The sequence below is a fragment of the Gobio gobio genome (assembly GCF_949357685.1).
Source record: "Gobio gobio genome assembly, chromosome: 12".
Classification (NCBI taxonomy): domain Eukaryota; kingdom Metazoa; phylum Chordata; class Actinopteri; order Cypriniformes; family Gobionidae; genus Gobio; species Gobio gobio.
The window spans coordinates 6,702,238-6,728,908 of NC_137105.1; the positions used below are offsets into that span (position 1 = coordinate 6,702,238).

General features: G+C 40.0%; 1 protein-coding gene across 1 annotated transcript; it reads left to right on the forward strand.

Annotated features, from left to right (window-relative positions):
* Positions 1-900: 900 nt before the first annotated feature.
* gareml (GRB2 associated, regulator of MAPK1-like) lies at positions 901-26,671 on the forward strand (the record flags this gene model as incomplete). Its single annotated transcript, XM_079831016.1, has 6 exons — positions 901-1,023; positions 7,052-7,192; positions 14,168-14,298; positions 16,586-17,704; positions 21,102-21,262; positions 25,903-26,671. The coding sequence occupies exons 1-6, from the start codon at positions 912-914 to the stop codon at positions 26,669-26,671; spliced, it is 2,433 nt and encodes an 810-aa protein (XP_079687142.1). The 5' UTR covers positions 901-911.

Genomic DNA, 26,671 nt, shown 5'->3' on the forward strand with positions numbered 1-26,671 from the left:
AGTCTGACCATTTCATTTTATGAATGTGAAATTTTCCCATTAATATTAATAATTGTATGAAGTATGCCTTATCTTTCTTAATCCCATAATCATTTATGTCAAATCCACTCAGCTGCAAATCAATGTTACATTTTTTTTTCTTAATTAAACGCTCCACATCAATCCAAAATATTTGTGTATATATGCAATGGAAAAATAATGGACAGAAAATCTGAGAAGCTGAAGTGATGTCATCATCAAAATTATTGATCCATATTGGCGGAAGTGAGAGACCAAGTTTTGAATGCTTATATCTTCTAAATGCGAATTTTGTCATTGTTTTGGAGCACACTAGCTTATAGATATCAGTAAGGCTGACATATTCATACTAAAAAAATCCACTTTGATTTCATGGGGACTTTAAAAGTTTTAAGTAAAAATGACTTTTTAGGTTTTACTAATCATGAAAGTATAGGCCTGAGTACCAGATGTACACTAATTATTGTAAATAATTAGTCACTGACGCAAATGCTAAGACACCCTAAGGTTCCCACGGTCTTTAACTCGGAAATATCAGGGAATTTTTATTAATAGCTAATCACGCAAGTGTTGTAGACCTTACAAAATCTAAAAAGTTGTTCGTCTTTCATTAAATGATGGGTACAGGACGACCCGTTGGCATTTTGAGGTTGGTATGAATCTCCAGTGTCGAAGTGAGCGCACTGTCAGTCCGGTTCCGGTGCGCGCGGGTGCGGGAGGAGGAGGAGGAGGGCGGGTGTCGCGCGCCTCGCTCGGTGAGTCCGGTTTAGATCACTTCACTTCGGAGAGTTTCTCTCACGCGTTTCTCTTCATCATGGCGCGATGCGCTCCTGACACCGGTTCCGTTCCGTCCCCGTGATGCGCGTGATGATGATGATGGTGACGGATGAAAGATGGAGAAACTATCCGCGAGCATTACCGGACTCTCGTGGAGCTCCGTGTCGCTGCCGTTGGACGTGATCGTGAGCAAATTCCGCTTACCGACACTCGTGCGGCTGAGCCACGGTAAGAGTTATTGAACGCAGTTATAAACGGACTGGAGCACAAGCTCCGCTCCGAGCGCGAGAGTTTGTTTGACGTTGTTGCGCCGCGTCGCGTCGCAGATTCTTCAGCTTGTTGCCGAATCAAAGTTAGAGGAATTAGAAACATGACATTTCGCTTGTATATGAATGAACGATCGGCTCTGATTATGCAAAGTATTAACAAACCCAGATACAATCGCCGTTTTTATCGCATGAAACTTTAGCGAAACGTTGTGTAAATGTTTGCAACACAGAATCCTCAGTGAAGTGTGTAGTTGATTTGTCTGTTGGCTAAAGGTGACAGAGTGTGTGTTGTGTGTTAAAGAGCTGCAGCTCTTTTCATATGTTAATGTTGTAATGCGCTGTAGTGTGTGTTGAATACTAAACAACCTCCTGCAGGAGAAACTCCAACATTTACTCAACAATCACAAGTGAAGAACACAGAATTAAATCCCATCAATGTCGACTGTGTGTGTGTGTGTGTGTGTGTGTGTACGTTTGACTCTATGATGGGAAAAAGCTTCTGAATTGGATCTTAAACAGGCTAATCAATGATCAATTACTGCATATGTGGCTGATATTAGTCATATATGTGTGACAGCATGTTCTTTACACTTTCACAGACTTTTTCAGGGAGTTTTTGTGTTTGCATTATAGACTCATATTCTCTGGTGAGAGTATTTAAAAGAAATATTTTGCACCCAGAATATGTGTATTTTAGGTGGGGGAATTAACCCTTTAAACATAAAATGGTCTCACTTGACACATCTGTAAAGATGACTGGATCAGATGAAAATGAACCAAACAATGAGTAATTTTCAATAGATTTGGGCATAGAAATGCTGGAAATTGTTCTTTTTAACACAAGCAAACAGTCCATAACTTAATTTTCCATTTCGCGAACCAGCTGAAGACTGAACTTCAGACTTTCAGTGGCAAAACTTTTACATTTGTGTTAAAGTAAATTTGGTATCAATCTACCGATTAAGGACTATTGCCACGACCATAATGGATTATTACTTTTTGTTTATTTTATGCTCATGTATTGCATAAATACTTATGCCTGATTGTTCACCCCAAGTATGACTATATTATTGTCCACACCAACAAACGAAAACAACATGGATTCTGAATGGCTGACAATGTTTGTGTTGGTCATCATTTGGAAAAAAAAGATTCCAATGATATTGTTACTCTTTGTTGTTATCGTTATGGCCCTGTTTACACCTGGAAGATGCGTTTTGGTCGATCGGATCACAAGTGGACGGTGCTAAATACACATGGTCTAAAACGTTTAGAGCTGGTCCACTTTCAAGCACTTCCAGAGGTCGTCGAAAACTCATTCGACTGGTTTGCTATTGCAGTGTAAACGCTCATGTGGTCGAATGCGTTCAAACAGCCACAAAAGTGTCTACTCTCCACCTTCTGGCCTAACATTATGGGAAGCGCGCTAGCTAGACGGGATTTAACAATGGACCTTTATTGGCCACAGAAAAATCAAGGTGTTTTGCATAGAATTAGAATGATTATTAAAACGTTCAACCTTGGTGTGATTGGGCCTTTAACGGGTAATAAATATGTTATATACAGTATAAATATGTTAGATTGAAAACAGATTTGATAATAAAAGTTTTTTTTTTTTTTTTAAAACCTCTCTCGTTCCTGTTGACTGTAATGCTAATTTTAAACCTTCAGATCATCTGCTTGATTAGATGCTGCTGATGTGTTTGTGTGGGAGGATCTCAGTGTATCAGCACAGACAGCAGTAATTAAACACAACAGACAGTCTGTGTGTGTTGGACTCGTTCCCTGTGTAAAGCATCTGTTTGAGACTCCTCTCAATGAGGAATGCGCTTAATACCGGATCAATACAGTTCTCCTCTCTCACCGTCCATTCATCCGTTCTTCAGCCTGATGTTTGTGAGGTGATGATGTTGTTTGTGTCTGATCACTGACCTCAGTTCTCCTCCATAAACCCCATGTGAGGAAGTTCAAAGAACTCATTTGATGTTTGTGGTTGAGCTCTTGTGTGTATGTGTGTGTGTGTGTGTGTGTGTGTTTTAAAGCGACAAATTAAGGTCAGATACATCCGGGTTTATAGTTTTGTAGCTTTTGTGCATTATGTGTTTCGTGATTTACAATTCCTGGTCAACATTTATGGGTGTGTGAAAGGAATAATGTCAAATCAAATGTATTTATATAGCACTTATCACAATACACATTGTTTCAAAGCAGCATTACAGAAAATCAGTTATTGTTTATATTTGATATAAACAATAAAATAGATTAGAATTTTATTGGTATAAATAAATGCATGTTGCAGTTGATTCAGCAATGTTAAATAATATTTTGACTTGAATACATTTTTTCAGTGAAATTTATATTTTGTGACGATACAAGCAATCAAGCTGTTGACCGCATGTATGATCGCCATACATGAGTATACTGTATATATGCGGATACATTTGGACATATATATCCAACATTATATAAACATCTGGGTAAAAATATAGTTAAAATTTTGAAAAAAAAAAAAAAAAATTTTTTTTATATATATATATATATATATATATATATATATATATATATATATATATATATATATATATATATATATATATATATATATATATATATATATATATATATATATATATATATATATACACACACACACACACACATATATCGCTTTATGTGAGTGTATGTACGCGAATAGTTGAATATATAAACTCACCTAAAGGATTATTAGGAACACCTGTTCAATTTCTCATTAATGCAATTATCTAATCAACCAATCACATGGCAGTTGCTTCAATGCATTTGACTGAATGTCAGAATGGGAAAAAAGGTGATTTAAGCAATTTTGAGCATGGCATGGTTGTTGGTGCCAGACGGGCCGGTCTGAGTATTTCACAATCTGCTCAGTTACTGGAATTTTCACGCACAACCATTTCTAGGGTTTACAGCGAATGTTGTGAAAAGGGAAAAGCATCCAGTATGCGGCAGTCCTGTGGGCGAAAATGCCTTGTTGATGCTCGAGGTCAGAGGAGAATGGGCCGACTGATTCAAGCTGATAGAAGAGCAACTTTGACTGAAATAACGACTCGTTACAACCGAGGTATGCAGCAAAGCATTTGTGAAGCCACAACACGCACAACCTTGAGGCGGATGGGCTACAACAGCAGAAGACCCCACCGGGTACCACTCATCTCCACTACAAATAGGAAAAAGAGGCTACAATTTGCACGAGCTCACCAAAATTGGACAGTTGAAGACTGAAAAATGTTGCCTGGTCTGATGAGTCTCGATTTCTGTTGAGACATTCAGATGGTAGAGTCAGAGTTTTGCTTAAACAGAATGAGAACATGGACCCATCATGCCTTGTTACCACTGTGCAGGCTGGTGGTGGTGGTGTAAAGGTGTGGGGGATGTTTTCTTGGCACACTTTAGGCCCCTTAGTGCCAATTGGGCATCGTTTAAATGCCACGGCCTAACTGAGCATTGTTTCTGACCATGTCCATCCCTTAATGACCACCATGTACCCATCCTCTGATGGCTACTTCCAGCAGGATAATGCACCATGTCACACAGCTCGAATCATTTCAAATTAGTTTCTTGAACATGACAATGAGTTCACTGTACTAAAATGGCCCCCACAGTCACCAGGGGCCTCATTTATAAGCGCTGCGTACGCACAAAATAAGGCGAACGCCGCTCTCTACGCAATAATTGGTATTTATAAAAAGCAAACTTGACGGGAAAATGTGCGGTCCTTCACACAAGCTCTGACCCAGGCGTACGCACAAAAACGGGTGAAATGAGAAATGGCGACACCGTCGGCAGATGGAAGAAACACGTGAAAGTGTGTGAAACTGTAGACCGTTGTGTAAAAGAAATGGCAATACTGCCTCTCATAAATAACTTGAAGACTTCACAAAGCAAGTCTTACAATTAACAGCCTACACGGACACCCGTTTGATCGATCTGCAGTGTAAAACAAACAAAATCAAACGAAAATTACAACAGAAATGCAAAGTAACACATATTTGCAAAAAGAACAGTGAAATATGTTCTTCAATAATATTGGCATGTTATGCAATTCATCCTCATAATTCATATGGTAAACAGAACGAAATAATGTACAAAACTGATATTCTCGTCAATGTGTCCATCTGGCGGAGCAGATATAGATGCAATTAGATAGACAGACAGGGATGGATGGATGGATGGATAGATTGTCCACTGGGGAAAGTTGTTTTCATAGTACAATTTCTTCATCAGCTACGGAATCATGGTTTTCATGCATATGCCTTTAGTTTTATTTTTGATAAAATAACGTATGACGTATGTCTCAACCATTCAGAAAGCTGCAAGACATTACATTTGCACTGAACTATTTCCCATTTCCACGTAGATTATAACTGACATCTGTAGCTTGTCAGATGCAATTAAATGTATGGAAATAAAATGCCCCATCACAATGCGTAATGACGCACAAATCCTACGCAAAGTTTTATAAACGAGGCCCCAGATCTCAACCCAATAGAGCATCTTTGGGATGTGGTGGAACGGGAGCTTCGTGCCCTGGATGTGCATCCCACAAATCTCCATCAACTGCAAGATGCTATCCTATCAATATGGGCCAACATTTCTAAAGAATGCTTTCAGCACCTTGTTGAATCAATGCCACGTAGAATTAAGGCAGTTCTGAAGGCGAAAGGGGGTCAAACACAGTATTAGTATGGTGTTCCTAATAAACCTTTAGGTGAGTGTATATACAGTGGAAAGAAAAAGTATGTGAACCCCTTGCAGAATCTGTGAAAATGGGAATAATTTTAACTAAATAAGAGGGATCATACAAAACGCATGTTTTTTTTTATTTAGTACTGTCCTGAATAAGATATTTTACATAAAATATGTTTACATATAGTCCACAAGACAAAAAAATTGTTGAATTTATTAAAATGACCTGATCAAAAGTTTATGAACCATTAATTCTCTATACTGTGTGTCATTCCCTGGATGATCCACGGCTGTTTTTGTGTTTTGTGATGGTTGTTCTCGAGTCTCTTGTTTGTCCTGAGCAGTTTAACTGCCCACCGTTCTTCAGAAAAATCCTCCAGGTCCTGCACATTCTTCAGTTTTCCAGCATCTTTTTCATATTGGAACCCTTCTATTCCTTCTGGAGCATCAGTGAATGTTTGAACCTTTTTTAGTAGTTGTGTTTGAGTCCCTCAATTGTCCTCAGTGTGAAAAGATTGATCTTAAAATCATACAGTCCCTGCTGGAGAGGGTTCAATTATGAAAAAGATGCTGGAAAACTGAAGAATGTGCAGGACCTGGAGGATTTTTCTGAAGAACATTGGGCAGTTTAACTGCTAAGGACAAACTAGAGACTCAAGAACAACCATCACAAAACACAAAAACAGCAGTGGATCATCCAGGGAACGACACACAGTATTGAGAAACAATGGTTCATAAACTTTTGATCAGGTCATTTGAATAAATTCAGCAATTTTTTTGTCTTGTGGACTATATGTAAACATCTTTTATGTAAAATATCTTATTAAGGACAGTACTAAATAAAAAATAACATTGTTTTGTATGATCCCTCTTATTTAGTTAAAATGATTCCCATTTTCACAGATTCTGCAAGCGGTTCACACACTTTTTCTTGCCACTGTATATATATATATATATCGCTGGATGATAATAGAGTTTTCTGTACATTTTTCAACAATATAACAATCAAGTAGTTGAGATTTGCTATATAATATATAGCTTAATGTGAGTGTACTGTATGCATCCGGGTAAGGTTTGATATACTAGAAATTGTTTGATTTGTTATTACTTATTAATTTGAGTCAGCACCGATGTAGATCATCTAAAAAAAGCCAAGTATCGGCCAATTAATCAGCCAGGCCAATATAAATGTATTTTTTGCATCAGTGCTGAACCTGTAAACGATGAATAATCATATCAGTTTGCATTTTTTTGTGTGTGTGCAGGTGAGAATGTGGAGGGTCTGTCGGAGGAGGATGTGATTTTGCTTCACTCCTGCAGACAGTGGACCACCGTCACTGCCCACAGCCTGGAGGAAGGTCATTATGTGATCGGACCTAAAATAGACATCCCACTACAGTATCAAGGTACCATATAACACACACACTGGACTGTGCCAACAGGTGTACTGACACCAAAGTAATATTAAGTAATATTGCAAATCAGTTTGTTTGCTATAACTTTTCAAAGTGACTCATAATGTGTACAGTATGTGCACCACTCACATTTTCATCCAAAATCTAGTTCGTAAAAGTCGTTTTAAGCAAATAATCATTGAAAATATCCCTACAGCAGGAATATTGCAGCACAGAAAACTGATTTCATTATTATCCACTGAGAGTGTACAGGCTATTAAACACACACTCTGGCCAGAGAGAAAGAGAGCGAGACAGAGAAAGGGAGATGATTGGTTGTTAACAGTATATTGATTGTTGTATTCAAGCACTTAACTTCACACATGGTCACTTAGATATTCTGAATCACACACACACACACACACACACACACACACACACACACACACACACACACACACACACACACACACACACACACACACACACACACACACACACACACACACACACACACACACACACACACACACACACACAGTCTCAATTCAATTCACAGTTTTATTGCAGTGAGTGTTTTCATACAATAAAAAACACTCTCATGAAGATTATGAACTATTATAAAGATGGTGATTTTTTTTTTCTGGCGAATAAAGCCAAAAATGTTTAAGTGACATAACCATCCTAAGATTGTAGCAAAGACAAGTAAATCTTTTATGAAGTCGTTTTATATAATTTTCTATAAAGTAGTAGTGAAGCTATTTTGAAATATGAAATTTATACAAGTTCTATCTATCTATCTATCTATCTATCTATCTATCTATCTATCTATCTATCTATCTATCTATCTATCTATCTATCTATCTATCTATCTATCTATCTATCTATCTATCTATCTATCTATCTATCTATCTATCTATCTATCTATCTATCTATCGTTTATAACTAGAATACACGACTGCTTATGAATGGCCGTCAATGGAGAAAGATGCTTTTTGCCCACAGAATGGTGTAGTTACGGCATCCACCAGCAGGGGCACATTTTTAAAACCCTGACCCTTTGGTTAGCGCTCTCATTCATAAAGTCAAACTCAACATTACCTCATCCTGACGTCATTCCCATGAGAGCCGCGGAGGAGCCCGTTTTTCTGAGCTTCCGGAATCGCAGACATTACTGAGCTGGACTTCCTCTCCTGGGACGGACGTTACCTAATATACCCGCCACCCGCACCATTAGGTCAGGTGACCAATGAGATCATCTGTTGGGGTTTCCGGAGGCAGTAAGATGCTGAGAGGGATGGATGAGGTCATTTGTGTCTCGGTGGCTGGGTCTAACGTCTCTCAGATAGACAGATAGTGTGCTAATAAGGAAGATGGAATTACAGAAGGAGGATTATTACACAGCTGAGAGATGCAGAAGATGAGACCATGTTGATATTTTAGATTTGCTCACGATTTCAATGATGCAGAAGAGGGCTGTTACTGATGACTCTCACAACGGAAGATCTGCAAAATATAGACACGTTATATTTGTGTGCTTTTCTGACTGTACCGTAGGGACTGAGATTAACAAACTCATTAATTTTCAGCATAGAGAAATTGATTTTTAATGATAACATAAACCTGGAAAATGGACGAAAAATACTTCGAGAGCCGAGGCAGCTGAAAAAGTGGGCAATCATTGCTCAGTTTTGCACTCTCTATAAAAAAAATTTCTTCGGAACACAAATGAAGATCTTTTTGATGAAATCTGAGAGATTTCTGTTCCTCCATTGACAGCTACACAACTACCACTTTGACGCTTCAAAAAGTTCATAAAGAGATCGTAAAACTAATCCATGTGAATGGAGCCACAATCGCATGATTAACAGATTTAATTTAGGATTTATTCATCAACTCACACATCAGTTGTGGTAAACAGAAGCTCAATTATGTTCACTTGACGTGTGAGAACCAATGAGGTTCATTCTCGTGTTACGCATCACGTTTGAGCTTCCTCAAGAACCAATGAGGTTAATTCTCGTGTTACGCATCACGTTTGAGCTAAAGCAAGAACCAATGAGGTTAATTCTCTTGTTACGCATCACGTTTGAGCTAAAGCAAGAACCAATGAGGTTCGTTCTCGTGTTACGCATCACGTTTGAGCTTCAGCAAGAACCAATGAGGTTAATTCTCGTGTTACGCATCACGTTTGAGCTTCAGCAAGAACTAATGAGGTTCATTCTCGTGTTACGCATCACGTTTGAGCTTCCGCAAGAACCAATGAGGTTCATTCTCGTGTTACGCATCACGTTTGAGCTTCCGCAAGAACCAATGAGGTTCATTCTCGTGTTACGCATCACGTTTGAGCTTCCTCAAGAACCAATGAGGTTCATTCTCGTGTTACGCATCACGTTTGAGCTTCCGCAAGAACCAATGAGGTTCATTCTCGTGTTACGCAGAACGTTTGAGCTAAAGCAAGAACCAATGAGGTTCATTCTCGTGTTACGCATCACGTTTGAGCTTCAGCAAGAACCAATGAGGTTCATTCTCGTGTTACGCATCACGTTTGAGCTTCCTCAAGAACCAATGAGGTTCATTCTCGTGTTACGCATCACGTTTGAGCTTCCGCAAGAACCAATGAGGTTCATTCTCGTGTTACGCAGAACGTTTGAGCTAAAGCAAGAACCAATGAGGTTCATTCTCGTGTTACGCATCACGTTTGAGCTTCAGCAAGAACCAATGAGGTTCATTCTCGTAATACGCAGCACGTTTGAGCTTCAGCAAGAACCAATGAGGTTCATTCTCGTGTTACGCATCACGTTTGAGCTTCAGCAAGAACCAATGAGATTCATTCTTGTGTTACGCATCACGTTTGAGCTTCAGCAAGAACCAATGAGGTTCATTCTTGTGTTACGCATCACGTTTGAGCTTTAGCAAGAACCAATGAGGTTCATTCTCGTGTTACGCATCACGTTTGAGCTTCCTCAAGAACCAATGAGGTTCATTCTCGTGTTACGCATCACGTTTGATCTTCCGCAAGAACCAATGAGGTTCATTCTCGTGTTACGCATCACGTTTGAGCTTCAGTAAGAACCAATGAGGTTCATTCTTGTGCTACGCATCACGTTTGAGCTTCAGCAAGAACCAATTAGGTTCATTCTTGTGCTACGCAGCACGTTTGAGCTTCCGCAAGAACCAATGAGGTTCATTCTCGTGTTACGCAGCACGTTTGAGCTTCAGCAAGAACCAATGAGGTTTATTCTCGTGTTACGCAGAACGTTTGAGCTTCAGCAAGAACCAATGAGGTTCATTCTCGTGTTACGCATCACGTTTGAGCTTCCTCAAGAACCAATGAGGTTCATTCTCGTGTTACGCATCACGTTTGAGCTTCCGCAAGAACCAATGAGGTTCATTCTCGTGTTACGCAGAACGTTTGAGCTAAAGCAAGAACCAATGAGGTTCATTCTCGTGTTACGCATCACGTTTGAGCTTCAGCAAGAACCAATGAGGTTCATTCTCGTGTTACGCATCACGTTTGAGCTTCCTCAAGAACCAATGAGGTTCATTCTCGTGTTACGTGTCACGTTTGAGCTTCAGCAAGAACCAATGAGGTTCATTCTCGTAATACGCAGCACGTTTGAGCTTCAGCAAGAACCAATGAGGTTCATTCTCGTGTTACGCATCACGTTTGAGCTTCCGCAAGAACCAATGAGGTTCATTCTCGTGTTACGCAGAACGTTTGAGCTAAAGCAAGAACCAATGAGGTTCATTCTCGTGTTACGCATCACGTTTGAGCTTCAGCAAGAACCAATGAGGTTCATTCTCGTGTTACGCATCACGTTTGAGCTTCCTCAAGAACCAATGAGGTTCATTCTCGTGTTACGTGTCACGTTTGAGCTTCAGCAAGAACCAATGAGGTTCATTCTCGTAATACGCAGCACGTTTGAGCTTCAGCAAGAACCAATGAGGTTCATTCTCGTGTTACGCATCACGTTTGAGCTTCAGCAAGAACCAATGAGATTCATTCTTGTGTTACGCATCACGTTTGAGCTTCAGCAAGAACCAATGAGGTTCATTCTTGTGTTACGCATCACGTTTGAGCTTTAGCAAGAACCAATGAGGTTCATTCTCGTGTTACGCATCACGTTTGAGCTTCCTCAAGAACCAATGAGGTTCATTCTCGTGTTACGCATCACGTTTGATCTTCCGCAAGAACCAATGAGGTTCATTCTCGTGTTACGCATCACGTTTGAGCTTCAGTAAGAACCAATGAGGTTCATTCTTGCGCTACGCATCACGTTTGAGCTTCAGCAAGAACCAATGAGGTTCATTCTTGTGCTACGCAGCATGTTTGAGCTTCAGTAAGAACCAATGAGGTTCATTCTTGTGCTACGCATCACGTTTGAGCTTCAGCAAGAACCAATTAGGTTCATTCTTGTGCTACGCAGCACGTTTGAGCTTCCGCAAGAACCAATGAGGTTCATTCTCGTGTTACGCAGCACGTTTGAGCTTCAGCAAGAACCAATGAGGTTTATTCTCGTGTTACGCAGAACGTTTGAGCTTCCGCAAGAACCAATGAGGTTCATTCTCGTGTTACGCAGAACGTTTGAGCTAAAGCAAGAACCAATGAGGTTCATTCTCGTGTTACGCATCACGTTTGAGCTTCCGCAAGAACCAATGAGGTTCATTCTCGTGTTACGCAGAACGTTTGAGCTAAAGCAAGAACCAATGAGGTTCATTCTCGTGTTACGCATCACGTTTGAGCTTCAGCAAGAACCAATGAGGTTCATTCTCGTGTTACGCATCACGTTTGAGCTTCCTCAAGAACCAATGAGGTTCATTCTCGTGTTACGTGTCACGTTTGAGCTTCCTCAAGAACCAATGAGGTTCATTCTCGTGTTACGCATCACGTTTGAGCTTCCGCAAGAACCAATGAGGTTCATTCTCGTGTTACGCAGAACGTTTGAGCTAAAGCAAGAACCAATGAGGTTCATTCTCATGTTACGCATCACGTTTGAGCTTCAGCAAGAACCAATGAGGTTCATTCTCGTGTTACGCATCACGTTTGAGCTTCAGCAAGAACCAATGAGATTCATTCTTGTGTTACGCATCACGTTTGAGCTTCAGCAAGAACCAATGAGATTCATTCTTGTGTTACGCATCACGTTTGAGCTTCAGCAAGAACCAATGAGGTTCATTCTTGTGTTACGCATCACGTTTGAGCTTTAGCAAGAACCAATGAGGTTCATTCTCGTGTTACGCATCACGTTTGAGCTTCCTCAAGAACCAATGAGGTTCATTCTCGTGTTACGCATCACGTTTGATCTTCCGCAAGAACCAATGAGGTTCATTCTCGTGTTACGCATCACGTTTGAGCTTCAGTAAGAACCAATGAGGTTCATTCTTGTGCTACGCATCACGTTTGAGCTTCAGCAAGAACCAATGAGGTTCATTCTTGTGCTACGCAGCATGTTTGAGCTTCAGTAATAACCAATGAGGTTCATTCTTGTGCTACGCATCACGTTTGAGCTTCAGCAAGAACCAATTAGGTTCATTCTTGTGCTACGCAGCACGTTTGAGCTTCCGCAAGAACCAATGAGGTTCATTCTCGTGTTACGCAGCACGTTTGAGCTTCCGCAAGAACCAATGAGGTTCATTCTCGTGTTACGCAGCACGTTTGAGCTTCAGCAAGAACCAATGAGGTTTATTCTCGTGTTACGCAGAACGTTTGAGCTAAAGCAAGAACCAATGAGGTTCATTCTTGTATATTACGCAGAACGTTTGAGCTTCCGCAAGAACCAATGAGGTTCATTCTCGTGTTACACATCACGTTTGAGCTTCAGCAAGAACCAATGAGGTTCATTCTTGTGTTACGCAGAACGTTTGAGCTTCAGCAAGAACCAATGAGGTTCATTCTCGTGTTACACATCACAGATTTCATGAAAAAGATCTTCATTTGTGTTCCTAAGATGAATGAAAGTTTTACATGTTTTCGGAATGACATGTGGGTGAGTAATTAATGACAGAACGTACATATTTGGGTGAACTATCCCTTTAAGATTAGATTAATATATAGTAGATATTAATAAAGAAGAAAATATGAGCGGTGCTTGACCAATAAGAACGCACAACCAAGAGTGATTTGAGTGGTTGCTAGGGTGTTTTGAGTATTTTTTTGGTATGTTATGTAGTTGATAAGGTGTTACTAGGTGGAACCCGCTCCCATGTCTCTATGATATTCAGGTCCATATACATCCTATAGATTTGTAAATCCGGTATTGTTTTTTTCCCATTAATTGTATTTTTGTGTTTTCATTGTCTGTCAGTTGAAAATAGGTAAATCTTAATAACAGCACATCTCTCCTCAACAAGACACATTATTCGAGGAATCATTCATGTCCGTAGCACAAACTCTGCAGTTTCATACACAAGAAGTCTCTGTTTAGATTGCTGTGTAAAAGTGTGTGCTGTGTGTGTTAGAGTGCTAATGAAATGTGATTGGTGTATTTAATTGTATGCTTGCTGTGACTGGTTGAAGGTGCTTCAACTGATGTTCACAACAGTAATTTTAGTGGAAGATTTATTTTGTACAAATGCCTCCAGAACAGAAAAGAAAAAGTGAAACTTCAGAAGAGAAAGAAACCCTTTCAGCTCTGAGTGTCGTATAGAACGACAGAAAGAAAAGCTGTTGCCAGGAGACCGAAAGACAAAGAGAGATACGCTCTTTTACGCTTTATCTGTGTGTGTGTGAAAATGACCTATAAGATCACACACACACACAGACACACACACTTAAATGAGGACATACCAATGACTTCTGTTGGTTAATAAATCAAGCTAATAATAATCTTGACAGACTAAACTCTTTACTCCAAATTTTTTTTAAATAAAAAACTGTATGAACTTATTTTTTATCTTCCAGGATGTCATCAAAGGGCAGTGTAGTTTTATTTGGCTCACTTCTGGGGAGAATTTTGTAAAACTATTTCTTTGTTTCTGTCTCAGGAAAGTTTAAGTTATTGGATCAGGATCGGGATGTCCGTGAGCCGGTTCAGTATTTTGGAAGCGTGGAGGAAATCGCAGGAATCTTTCCTGATCGCGTGTTCGTCATGGAGCCCATCACGTTTAGCGTTAAGGTAATGACACCATCTCAGCAATACCTTACATCAATATGTCAGTAATGTTGTTATGTTTAGCTAAAACTATTAAAAAAGTGCTAAAACTAAAACTGTAATAAAAATTAATAAAATCTAAACAAATAAAAAACGATATCTATTTACAAACTAAAATGAAAACAAAACTAATTCAAAATATTAATAAACACTGCAAAACATATTCAGTAGCTCAACGTTTTTTTTGTAGCACATAGTCCAACAAATAGTGATTTAAATTGCTTTACTGCTTTATAATTGACTTTCCATTATAAAGTCTAATTGAATGTCAAAAGAAATGACTCACTGATTCATTTAATGCTTTTGAGCCATGATTTGAGTCTGATTAAATTATAAATTATTTACTATCACAGTTACATATCTCCATATTTCATCATTTTTATTTATTTTCATAAATCGTTATTATTGGTGATTCTTCACATCTTTCTGTGGGTTTTGCAAAAACTTAACCAACGAAAATTATTAAAAAGAGCTTGTGTCTAAGACTCGTAACTCCATTGGCTCCTCAAACTGTCAGTCAAACCTCATAACTCCACCCGCCTCAGTCTTGAATGAAATGCCACAGACAGTTTGGACCATCTCTGCTTGTTTGCGCCAGTACTGTCTTAAATAGCCTGTGCGAAGCACATCGTCTTTAATGACATGAGATTTTGGCCAAATGACAAAAAAAAAACCTGATTGACCGCATGGCTACAGTAAACTTTATTACCTATAAGTTGATGAAAACGTAATGTGATGCACTTCCTGCCTCAGATACAACCATTCTAATGACGGACAAAACCTGTATGTCCAAAATTCTTATAAAATCGCTGGCAAAAACCTTGTAACTCCATTTGAAGCTTGATTTTGGTGACATGTTAACAATATGACACATGCAAGTGTCTCTGACTCTGACAAAGCCACGATATAAACTATGACAATGTGTTTTTTCCATTTCAAGTAGCGTTTCTACCCGACAGCGACGATATTTTAAAAGATATTGTCCCCTTAAATGTAGTCATTTTAGGCTTGACTGTAGTTTAACTGCTGTAAATTATGAGCAGGGCTTAAAAACGGAAAAAAATATCAATCGGTTCAATCCGAGCAGAATCGATATTATAGCGTTTCCGTTTTTTGCGTTCCTCAATAAACATTACTGTTCCGAAAACGGTTTGATTTGAAAAAATACCGGTTAATAACGTTATTTTAATTTAGCCTATACTTTAAACAAATATGTATAAATAAAGACTTATTTTCACTCAATAATAATATAACGCATGATAATTAAACTTGAATATTTATTTCATAACATTTTTAAAACCACAACAGAAATACATGCATTAATTACAAAGCATAAACAGCGGGACAAATATTGACCTGTTTTAATGGAGCGCTAGACAATCGAAAGTGGCCCTCTTATGCCTAATTCTTTTCAGAAGAGTGATAACATTCTTTGTACATAACTTTTTTCCAACACGACTTGTTTTAAAAATTGCATGAATAAATAAACTGGATAACCATTGCTCTTTTAATGCACCATCAACTGCTAATTTCAAAGCAAACACTGCGCAACACGTCCTTGCATCACATAATCAAATTCAGTCAGCTAATAAAGCTTGATCATTTAATGCTATATAACATACCATATAATACGAAGCATCAACCGTCTATATAGAAAACATTGACCTGTCCTGTATAGGCAATCTGAAAGACTATAGGAAAAATGTTTGATAGATGCTAGTAGCCTGCTTGGACAGGCTTAAACGGAATCCATAAACTAGCCTAAATCAGTCTATTTGAGCTTAAAGTCCGAACTGCTTATTTAAACGTACGAAAAGAATGTCCTCCAATACCTGCACATTCATTGTAGACCTCAGCGGGGAAAGAAATGTACTTGAGGCATGAAAATGCGCGCTCTATACTGGCGTACCGGTAGATTCATAGATGTCACTCACGCTTGATCCGTCAATGTCACATGCTGTACTACTCTATTCATTATTGGTCACTGAAATATTAAAGAGAACGATAAAATAACGTTATTAACCGGTTAATGGTCATTTCAAATGAACGTTTCTGTTCAGAAAGATTCAAATTGATTTTGATTTCGTTTTTGTTCCTCTTAAAATTTCGTTCGTTTCCGGTTTTCGTTTTCGTTCCTTGAACCGGTTCAGAGCCCTGATTATGAGTAGTTTGACAAATGAGGTTCATACTTTACCTCGTCAGTCATCTGTTTTTTTATGTTAAATGCTTATATGTTTGTCTCTCTCTGTAGGTGGTTTCTGGGGAGTTTACAGAGGATAGCGAGTTATACAATTTCTCTCTGCAGGCGGGAGATGAATTGACTCTCATGGGCCAAGCAGAGCTGCTCTGCGTCCAATCAACTCGCGAAAAATCCCGCCTGACGACGCTTCTACGTCGACTGGGCAAAGCGAGTGGAGCTTTGGGACGCCCCGCCCGGACGAAGATGCCTTGTTTGATATGCATGAACCATCGGACCAATGAGAGCGTCAGTTTGCCGTTCCAGTGTCGCGGGCGGTTCTGCACCCGCTCGCCGCAGGAGCTGCAGATGCAGGGAGGAGAACACACTGTGCGCAGCATCATTGAGCGCGTGCGGTTGCCTGTGAACGTATCCGTGCCCTTGCGACCTCCTCGCAACCCGTACGACCTTCATGCGATCCGCGAGGGCCATCGATATAAACTCCTCAGCATCATCAGCAAAACTGTCGTTCTGTGCTGCATACTTCGCAAAGAGGAAGTGACACCATCTCACTTCCTTTTATTAACGGACATGCCTCGCTTCACTCTGCCGGAGGGGCTTTTGCGCGCGGAGGCTTCCTACCAGCAGGTGGTGCTACAGTGTGCGCTGCGTTGCCAAGAGAGCTTCGACCCAGACGATTACTCGCGCGCCGTGCGTGAAGTCAAGACGGATTTCTCGGAGGAGTGTCTCAGTCCGCGCCGGATTCGGGTGTGCGTTCAGGGCTACGGGCGTGACGAGTTGGGGACGTCCCTGCAGAGACTGTCTCTGTGTGTGTACGGAGGCGGAGCGGTCACACACACAATCTCACACGGCTGCAGGGACTCGCTGGTCGACTCGCACACGCTGCCCTCTAGTGACGGCGACGGAGAGGAACGAGAATATGTCACGCCTGACTGGTCGACTGAGACGCAGGAGATTCCATACGAGGAGCTCTGGACCAATCAGAGTTCTGGAAGCTTTGGCTTGACGTCTGAGAGCACAGTGAAGGCGGAGCATAACCTCATATCGTTTCACTCCACTAGCACATCATTGGATGGAACGGTGGGCTCCGCCCATGTCGCCATGGTGCAGATGGAAGCAGGAAGAGTATCCAGAGTATCGACTCCACCCCCAGTCCCACCCAAATCAGAAGCTGTAAGCACAGATTTCCAATTAAGTTTTTGTCTCGTATTGTTTTTTCATAAAAACATATCTGGGGCCTAAAATTAAAGGAAAAAAACTGTACTTATATTTTACATAAAGAAAGTGAAGCCTATTTTTAGGAGCATTACTTTTATATGACATTATTTTCATTACAATTAAGCATATTTTCCACCCAAATTCTCTTTTTCTGTGGTGATTCTCACTAGATTCTCATTACAAAAAAAAAAAAATCAATGTTGCTGTGTTGGGCTGGTCGAGATACTCAAACAAACAGATCAATGTTTTGATAGTGTCATGGTATTTAAACTTTTGTGGGAAGGTCAAACGTCAAATGTCTTTCTTAAACACATTATACTGCATATATATATATATACACTGATGAGCCAAAACATTATGAGCTGTCACAGGAAAAGTGAATATCGTTGATCATCTCCTAACAAGGCTACATATTGAGGTCTGGGGAGATTAGATGGAAAGCAAACAATCAGTTCTCATAATCAATGTGCTGGAAGCAGGAGAAATGGGCAGGAATGAAGATCTGAGTGACTTTGACAAGGGCCAAACCATTATGGCAAGGCGACTGGGTCAAAGCATCTCTGAAACAGCAAGGCTTGTGTGTTGCTCCCGGTCAGCAGTGGTGAGAATTTACCAACAGTGTCAGAGGAGGGACAAACCACAAACCGACGGATCATTAATGTACAAGGTTAATGAAGGATATCCCGTCTGGTCCGAACCAACAGAAGGTCTACGCTGGCACAAGTCACAGAAAATAAATGATGGTTACAGGAGGAAAGTATCACAACACACAGTGCATCTGCTGCGTTTGGGGCTGCGTAGTTATAGACCAATCAGAGTGCCCATGATGACCCCTGTCCACCGCTGAAAGCTACAATGGGCATGCAAGTGTCAAAACTGGACCTTGGAGCAGTGGAAGAAGGTTGTCTGGTCTGTTGAGTCCAGTTTTCTTTTACATCACGTGGATGTGATGGCACCAGGATGAACTGTGGGACGGCGACAAGCCGTTGGAGGGTGTGTGACGCCCTGGACCATGTTCTGCTGGGAAAACTTGGGTCTCGTCATTCATGTGGACATAAATTTGACATGTGCCAACAACCTAAACATTGACAATGTTGTTCCCTGATGGCAGTGGCCTCTTTCAGCAGGATAATGCACCTGACACACATTATTCAGGAATGGTTTGAGAACATGATGAAGAGTTCAAGGTGTTGCCCTGGCCTCCAAATTCCCCAGATCTCAATCCAGTTGATCATCTATGGGATGTGCAGGACCAACAAGTTCAATCCATGGGGGCTCCACCTCAACCTATAGGACCTGAAGGATCTGCTGCTAATGTCTTTGTGCCAGAGACCACAGGACTCCTTCAGGACTAGAATCCATGACTTGGTGGGACGGTGCTGTTTTGGCAACATGCAGAGCATATTAGGTCATAATGTTTTGGCTCATCGGTGGATATGGATTATGTTAATGAGATTTTGTAATGATCATTTTGGGGGAAATATATGTATTCTGGAAAATAATGCCACTTCAATAAAATCTTAATGGTTCTTAGAGGCTTAATTTTCTGTGAGTATAATGTAAATATTAAATCTAAATATTAATTTTTTTTTAATATAATTTAAAAATATATATTCTTTAAAAAAGTATAATAATAACGTATAACAACATTTATACATACAAGTCCTTGTTTCTGTTGGTTTTGAGGTGAAATATTCTGGACATGTTTTGTGAGAATCTCCTTTCAGATATTTTCCTAGTGTTATTGGGACCCTGAGCCTGAGTACTGCAGTTCAGTAACCCTCTTTATTCTCATGAGAATACTGGTCTTTCTCAGTCTGCCATGGTCCCACACACACACAATCATATTTGCATTATATACAGTATCACACAGCACTGCTGCCCCAGACTAAATTATTGATACTATTGCTTTTAAAGACTGAATAATGAGCATGCGTTTACTGGAACACAGCATACATACAACACACACACACACACACACACACACACACACACACACACACACACACACACACACACACACACACACACACACACACACACACACACACACACACACACACACACACACACACACACACACACACACACACACACACACACACACACACACACACACACACACACACAATCACACATCATCTGCCAATGTCTTTTATTTATGTGGGGCTACTTGAACACTTAATTATCATTCTAACAATGCAGGTGGTAAAAGTATTTTTTAATGTTGTGACTTTTTCTGATAAAATGACTGACATTTTACACAGTGAAACAAACATCTCTGTCTCATCAGGATGCAGAGCCAGAATTAAAGTGTTTTTGATGCTGTTGACTGAAATTACAGCCTTTTGCTTTTCCTCTTTCTCTTACACATGGAGGGCTCAGTTCTGGCCTGTAATTTAGCTTCCCACACACACACACACACACACACACACACACACACGCACACACGCACACACGCTCACACGCTCACACACTCACACACTCACACACTCACACACTCACACACTCACACACTCACACACTCACACACTCACACACTCTGGTGTATTTGTGGAGGAAGTGAACTGTATCCAAGAATCCCACAGGGGATTCCTCACAGAAGAGGCAATTTAGACAATAATGATGATCATTAAGATAATATTTCCATATTAACTGTAATTAAAAAATAAACAGATGCAGATTTTTTTAAATAATTTGTTTGATCATATTGTACTGTACGTTGTTTAGAGTTTAATAAGATGCACATAATTAAAATTAAGTCTCTGAACAAAGTTTTGTGGATTTAAATGGATTGAGGAGCGCCTATTTGATTATTGAAACATAGTTAAAATAATATTAAAATTATTAGCAGTACAATGATTTACACATCTGCCACAATTATGCATTTGAATTATCTTAATATCTTGTGTAATTATTTGTGATTGATTTGATTAATGAATCCGCAGCATATCATGTAATTTATTTGATTGACAGCCTGAGATGAACTGATAATTGTGTATCATAGTTTGAATTTACAGTATTATATTCTTTTAATGTAAGATTTTTTGCCTCCGTTTAAACTTTTTATCATGAGACTCAGTGTTTGTAAACAAACTAATAGTGTTCTATATTTAGTTTTCAATACTCATTGTTTAGTATTTATTATTCAGTATTCAGTGTTGCATTTATTCCATATTCTGTGTTTATTATTCATTGTTCAGTTTTTTGGTATTTATTTGACTATCTTCTGGACAGAATGTGACATTTACTTGTGAGGAAGACAATATCAAGTCTGTGTTATATAGGACATGTCACTGGCCCTCTAGTGTGACCTAGTTATAGTTTTTTTGCATTTTTTCTGTCTCTCTAGGTGAAAGAGGAGTGTCGTTTTTTAAATGCCCCTCCTGTTCCACCCCGCTGTGCTAAAGGCCCCGCCCCCAGCCCTCCAGTCCCCACCCGCTTCCCCAAAACTCCAGCCACACAGACACTCAACCCAAACCTCTCATTTTATTCCTCTGGACTGCAAGAGAGGTAAAAATCACACACACAGAAAAATTTACTTATTCAAAGACTTAAAGGGTTAGTTCAACCCAAAATTAAAAGTATGTCATTAATTTCTCACCCTCATGTCATTCTAAACCTGTAAGACTTTCGTTCATCTTCGGAACACAAATGTTTTTGATGAAATCTGAGCTTTCTGTCCCTCCATTGACAGCTACACAACTACCACTTTGACACTCCAAAAAGTTAATAAAGAGACCTAATCCATGTGAATTGAGCGGTTTAGTCCAAATTTTCTGAAGAGACTTGATCGCTTGGTCGACATGATGAACAGATTTAATTTAGGCTTTTATTCACATATAAACATTGATCAACGAACATGAACTGAAGCTCACCCGAACCTGCTTGACCCACCAGAACAAACCTCTTGCTGAAGCTCAAACGTGCTGCGTAACATGGGAATGAACCTCATTGGTTCTTGCTGAAGCTCAAACGTGCTGCGTAACATGGGAATGAACCTCATTGGTTCTTGCTGAAGCTCAAACGTGCTGCGTAACATGGGAATGAACCTCATTGGTTCTTGCTGAAGCTCAAACGTGCTGCGTAACATGGGAATGAACCTCATTGGTTCTTGCTGAAGCTCAAACGTGATGCGTAACATGGGAATGAACCTCATTGGTTCTTGCTGAAGCTCAAACGTGATGCGTAACATGGGAATGAACCTCATTGGTTCTTGCTGAAGCTCAAACGTGATGCGTAACATGGGAATGAACCTCATTGGTTCTTGCTGAAGCTCAAACGTGATGCGTAACATGGGAATGAACCTCATTGGTTCTTGCTGAAGCTCAAACGTGATGCGTAACATGGGAATGAACCTCATTGGTTCTTGCTGAAGCTCAAACGTGATGCGTAACATGGGAATGAACCTCATTGGTTCTTGCTGAAGCTCAAACGTGATGCGTAACATGGGAATGAACCTCATTGGTTCTTGCTGAAGCTCAAACGTGATGCGTAACATGGGAATGAACCTCATTGGTTCTTGCTGAAGCTCAAACGTGATGCGTAACATGGGAATGAACCTCATTGGTTCTTGCTGAAGCTCAAACGTGATGCGTAACATGGGAATGAACCTCATTGGTTCTTGCTGAAGCTCAAACGTGATGCGTAACATGGGAATGAACCTCATTGGTTCTTGCTGAAGCTCAAACGTGATGCGTAACATGGGAATGAACCTCATTGGTTCTTGCTGAAGCTCAAACGTGATGCGTAACATGGGAATGAACCTCATTGGTTCTTGCTGAAGCTCAAACGTGATGCGTAACATGGGAATGAACCTCATTGGTTCTTGCTGAAGCTCAAACGTGATGCGTAACATGGGAATGAACCTCATTGGTTCTTGCTGAAGCTCAAACGTGATGCGTAACATGGGAATGAACCTCATTGGTTCTTGCTGAAGCTCAAACGTGATGCGTAACATGGGAATGAACCTCATTGGTTCTTGCTGAAGCTCAAACGTGATGCGTAACATGGGAATGAACCTCATTGGTTCTTGCTGAAGCTCAAACGTGATGCGTAACATGGGAATGAACCTCATTGGTTCTTGCTGAAGCTCAAACGTGATGCGTAACATGGGAATGAACCTCATTGGTTCTTGCTGAAGCTCAAACGTGATGCGTAACATGGGAATGAACCTCATTGGTTCTTGCTGAAGCTCAAACGTGATGCGTAACATGGGAATGAACCTCATTGGTTCTTGCTGAAGCTCAAACGTGATGCGTAACATGGGAATGAACCTCATTGGTTCTTGCTGAAGCTCAAACGTGATGCGTAACACGAGAACGAACCTCATTGGTTCTTGCTGAAGCTCAAACGTGATGCGTAACACGAGAACGAACCTGGTGTGGATAGACAAATTGCTTGACGCTGGAATCTTATCCATCTAGTTAAGACAAGGTGTAAAGAAGAGTCTCTTCAGAAAATGTTGACTAATTCGCTCAATTCACATGGATTAGTTTTACAATCTCTTTATGAACTTTTTTAAGTGTCACAGTAGTAGTTGCGTAGCTGTCAATGGAGGAAGAGAAATCTCTCAGATTTCATCAAAAAGATCTTCATTTGTGTTCTGAAGATGAATGAAAGTCTTATGGGTTTGGAACGACATGAGGGTTGAGTAATGCCAGAATTTTAACCCTTTAAGACATACCAAGACAGTGGAGTCATATTGTTCTGAATGATAGAAAGAAGTGCAAGTGCAAAAAGAAAGAATGTGAAATTTGTCAGGATAAGTCCTCACCTTCTAAATAGAAGAGCCAGTCATGTCATGTCTATTGGCTAGTCCACCCTAAAATAAAAATTTAAAAAACATGTCAACTTTGTTGCTGATTTGAAATATGTTATTGAAATGTGAGTGTGGCAAGTATTTTTTTAAATTTCAGGATTGCCTCATTCAAGTAGATATGACTGTCTTGGGTGCCCAAAATAGCTTCCACAAAGGCACTGCAAATTGCTTTTCTTGAAAGGAATATTGCAAATGGAAGTATTGTGGTGTGGTGTCTCTTGGAGGGTTTAAATAGAGCCATTTTAAGTACTTATTGGTTGGAAATAAGTAGGAATGGGAATCAAGAGGAAGTTAATTATTCCATTAATAATTCTTTTAGTACTTTCGAGCAAATATTTCAATTTGGAAGAAATGATAATTGATCCTAATTATATCTAATACTACTACTAAACAAATCCCAAGGAACAAAAGCAATATTATTTTTGCATTTATTTATTATGAAAAGGTGCAAAAAAGACCCGCATACTAACTTAAGATGGTGAAAAGAGACAACAAATAATCAAATGCAAGATAAAAACTACAGCTGAGGATCTGCAAATGTTTCGGTCACAACATGATCTTGCATTTGCTTTTTTTCTCCTATCTTAAGCCCTATTAGAACGGGACTAGTTTTCTAGGGGGACTTTGCAAAAGTATACTTTACGATTTGAATCACGTCCGAATCTGCCAAGTCTGTGTTTTTCCTCACACAACCTCAGTAAAAAATTCCAGCGCAAATTACTTCTGCTCTTCAGCAAACTCAACGGTCCTCGGAGAAATCTAATCCTGTCCGAATGCGAATGTTGTATTATCCTTAATCCTTAATAGTTCACAGTCTTTGTAATGTGTTTCAGCAATACATTTCTAACATTTATAATGTGTTTAGAAACAAATCTCAGAATTGCCTTTACAGGGACTTTAAAAGTAGTGCTGTTAATCGATAATTTATTTTTGCATTTTTCTGTAATTAATCATGATTAATCGCAATTAAAAAACATTGGAATTTTTAATATTTTGATATTGTAATAATTTCAGTTACTCTCCAAATTAATGAAGAAACAATTTAAAGACAGCATATTTTAAATATGTGTTGTAATGGCATCTTTTTATGAATGAAGGCCAGTATCACGGATACTAAAGTCTCTATGAAACATTAATGACGTCACATTACAGTATAACTGAAAGCTCCCAATTTCAACATTTATTAGGCTTTAAAAAATAGCAACATTTAATTTAATTGAACTTAAACCCATTATAATAAATGTTATTTACCTACCCATGGCCTTCCGTGTTAGACATAGTCTACACAAAATTAAATTGATCAATTTATCAAGAATAAAGTTATCAACACCTTTCTTAACTGAATAAATAATAAATGAAATATAGATTAATCATCATTAAAGCTACAATTTTCTCTGTTCCTGTTGTTCTTTGATGAACATTAGTCAACAGTGCTGCTGTCACTTTAAGAACGGCCGCTGCCGAACTTAAGCCGGATCTGACGCGCTGTCCCGCGCATCTAATTTTCTCACAAGTTCATTTAAGACATTATTTAACTCATTTAAGACTCCTAATATGAGAATACTCGATTTTGGCAAAATTCTCTGTGTTGTTGATATTTTTTGTTCAAGAGCGAAAGAGACCTCGATGTGTGCACAAGACTGGCGTGCACTGCATTAATTGGGTTAAATATTTTTAATGCATTAAACTGAAAATATTTATCGCCCGCGCTAACGTGTTAATTCGCCCAGCACTACTTAAAAGACATACTGTACATGCATTGTTACGCCCACATCTAGAAAACACACACACACTTCCACTTCTGTAAAAAAACAGAGATGTTAATCCCGTCCGAATCGGTACATGAAATCACAGACATCGTTTGATACACTCTAAAAAAAAAAGGTTCTATATGGCACCAAAAATGGTTTTTGGCTCGTAATCATAGGGGAACCCTTTTTAGTGCTATATAGCACCAATTTAGGTGCTTCAGTGGTCTCTTTAGCGGTTCTTCACCGGTTCTTTGACTAAGGTGCTATATAGCACCACTGAAGAACCACTGAAGAACCACTGAAGCACCAAAATTGGTGCTATATAGCACTAAAAAGGGTTACCCTATGATTACGAGCCAAAAACCATTTTTGGTGCCATATAGAACCTTTTTTTTTTTTAGAGTGTAAGAATTCGAACATTGTTTAGAAAACTAGTCACGTCCGAATAGGGCTTTAGTGCGTGGGCCTATTTTGCAACTTTTCGCCTATTTGGATTAGACTTTTGTACTTTTTTGGTGATTTCTTCATTCATTTATTTATTTATTTATTACAACACAACTCTCTCTCTCTCTCTGTCTCAGTTCCGCTCCTCGTAGCGGAAGCAGCTCTCCATCGCCGGACTCTTACTCTCTGTACTGTTACCCATGCACCTGGGCCGACTGTGTGACCTCTGACCCCTGCGTAAGCCCTGATCCTGCCCAGCCCGCGCAGGCCTGTTGGTCTCACCCTCGAGGAGGCGGGACCTATACCTCCAACATCCTCAACACACCTCTACTCAGCACTGACTCCGCCCAAAAGAACTACTCCACCTGCCCTAGACCACGGCCGGTGGCGCAGAACCGCTTCGCACCATTCGGTGCCCTGAACCCCTTTGCCAATCCGGGACACGCCCACGCCTCGTCCGACTGGCTCACCACTGGTAGGAACTCTCCCACTCTGATACCCGACCTCATTTGCTCCAGCCCCAAGGAGCCTCAAACCAATCAGGGAGCTTCAGAAGGTGGTCCCGAGCCTCCGCCCAGACCGGTCAAGAATTCAGAAGAGGACGCCGTGGTCACCGTGGACACAGCCTCCGGGTCAGTTACCATGACGAGGGGGGCAGAGGGCGGGGCTGGGTCCACATGGCGCCCCCCCGCAGAGCTCTGCTGGCTCTCAGTGGAGGAGGTTTCGTCCAGTCTGAGGTTTATCGGCCTTTCGGACGACGTGATTGGTCTGTTCAGTCGAGAGAGGATCGATGGCTCTATTTTCACTCAGCTGACAGAGGAAATCCTGTCGGAGGACTTTAACCTCACCAAACTACAGGTCAAAAAAATCATGCAGTTCATCAAGGGATGGAGACCCAAGATATGA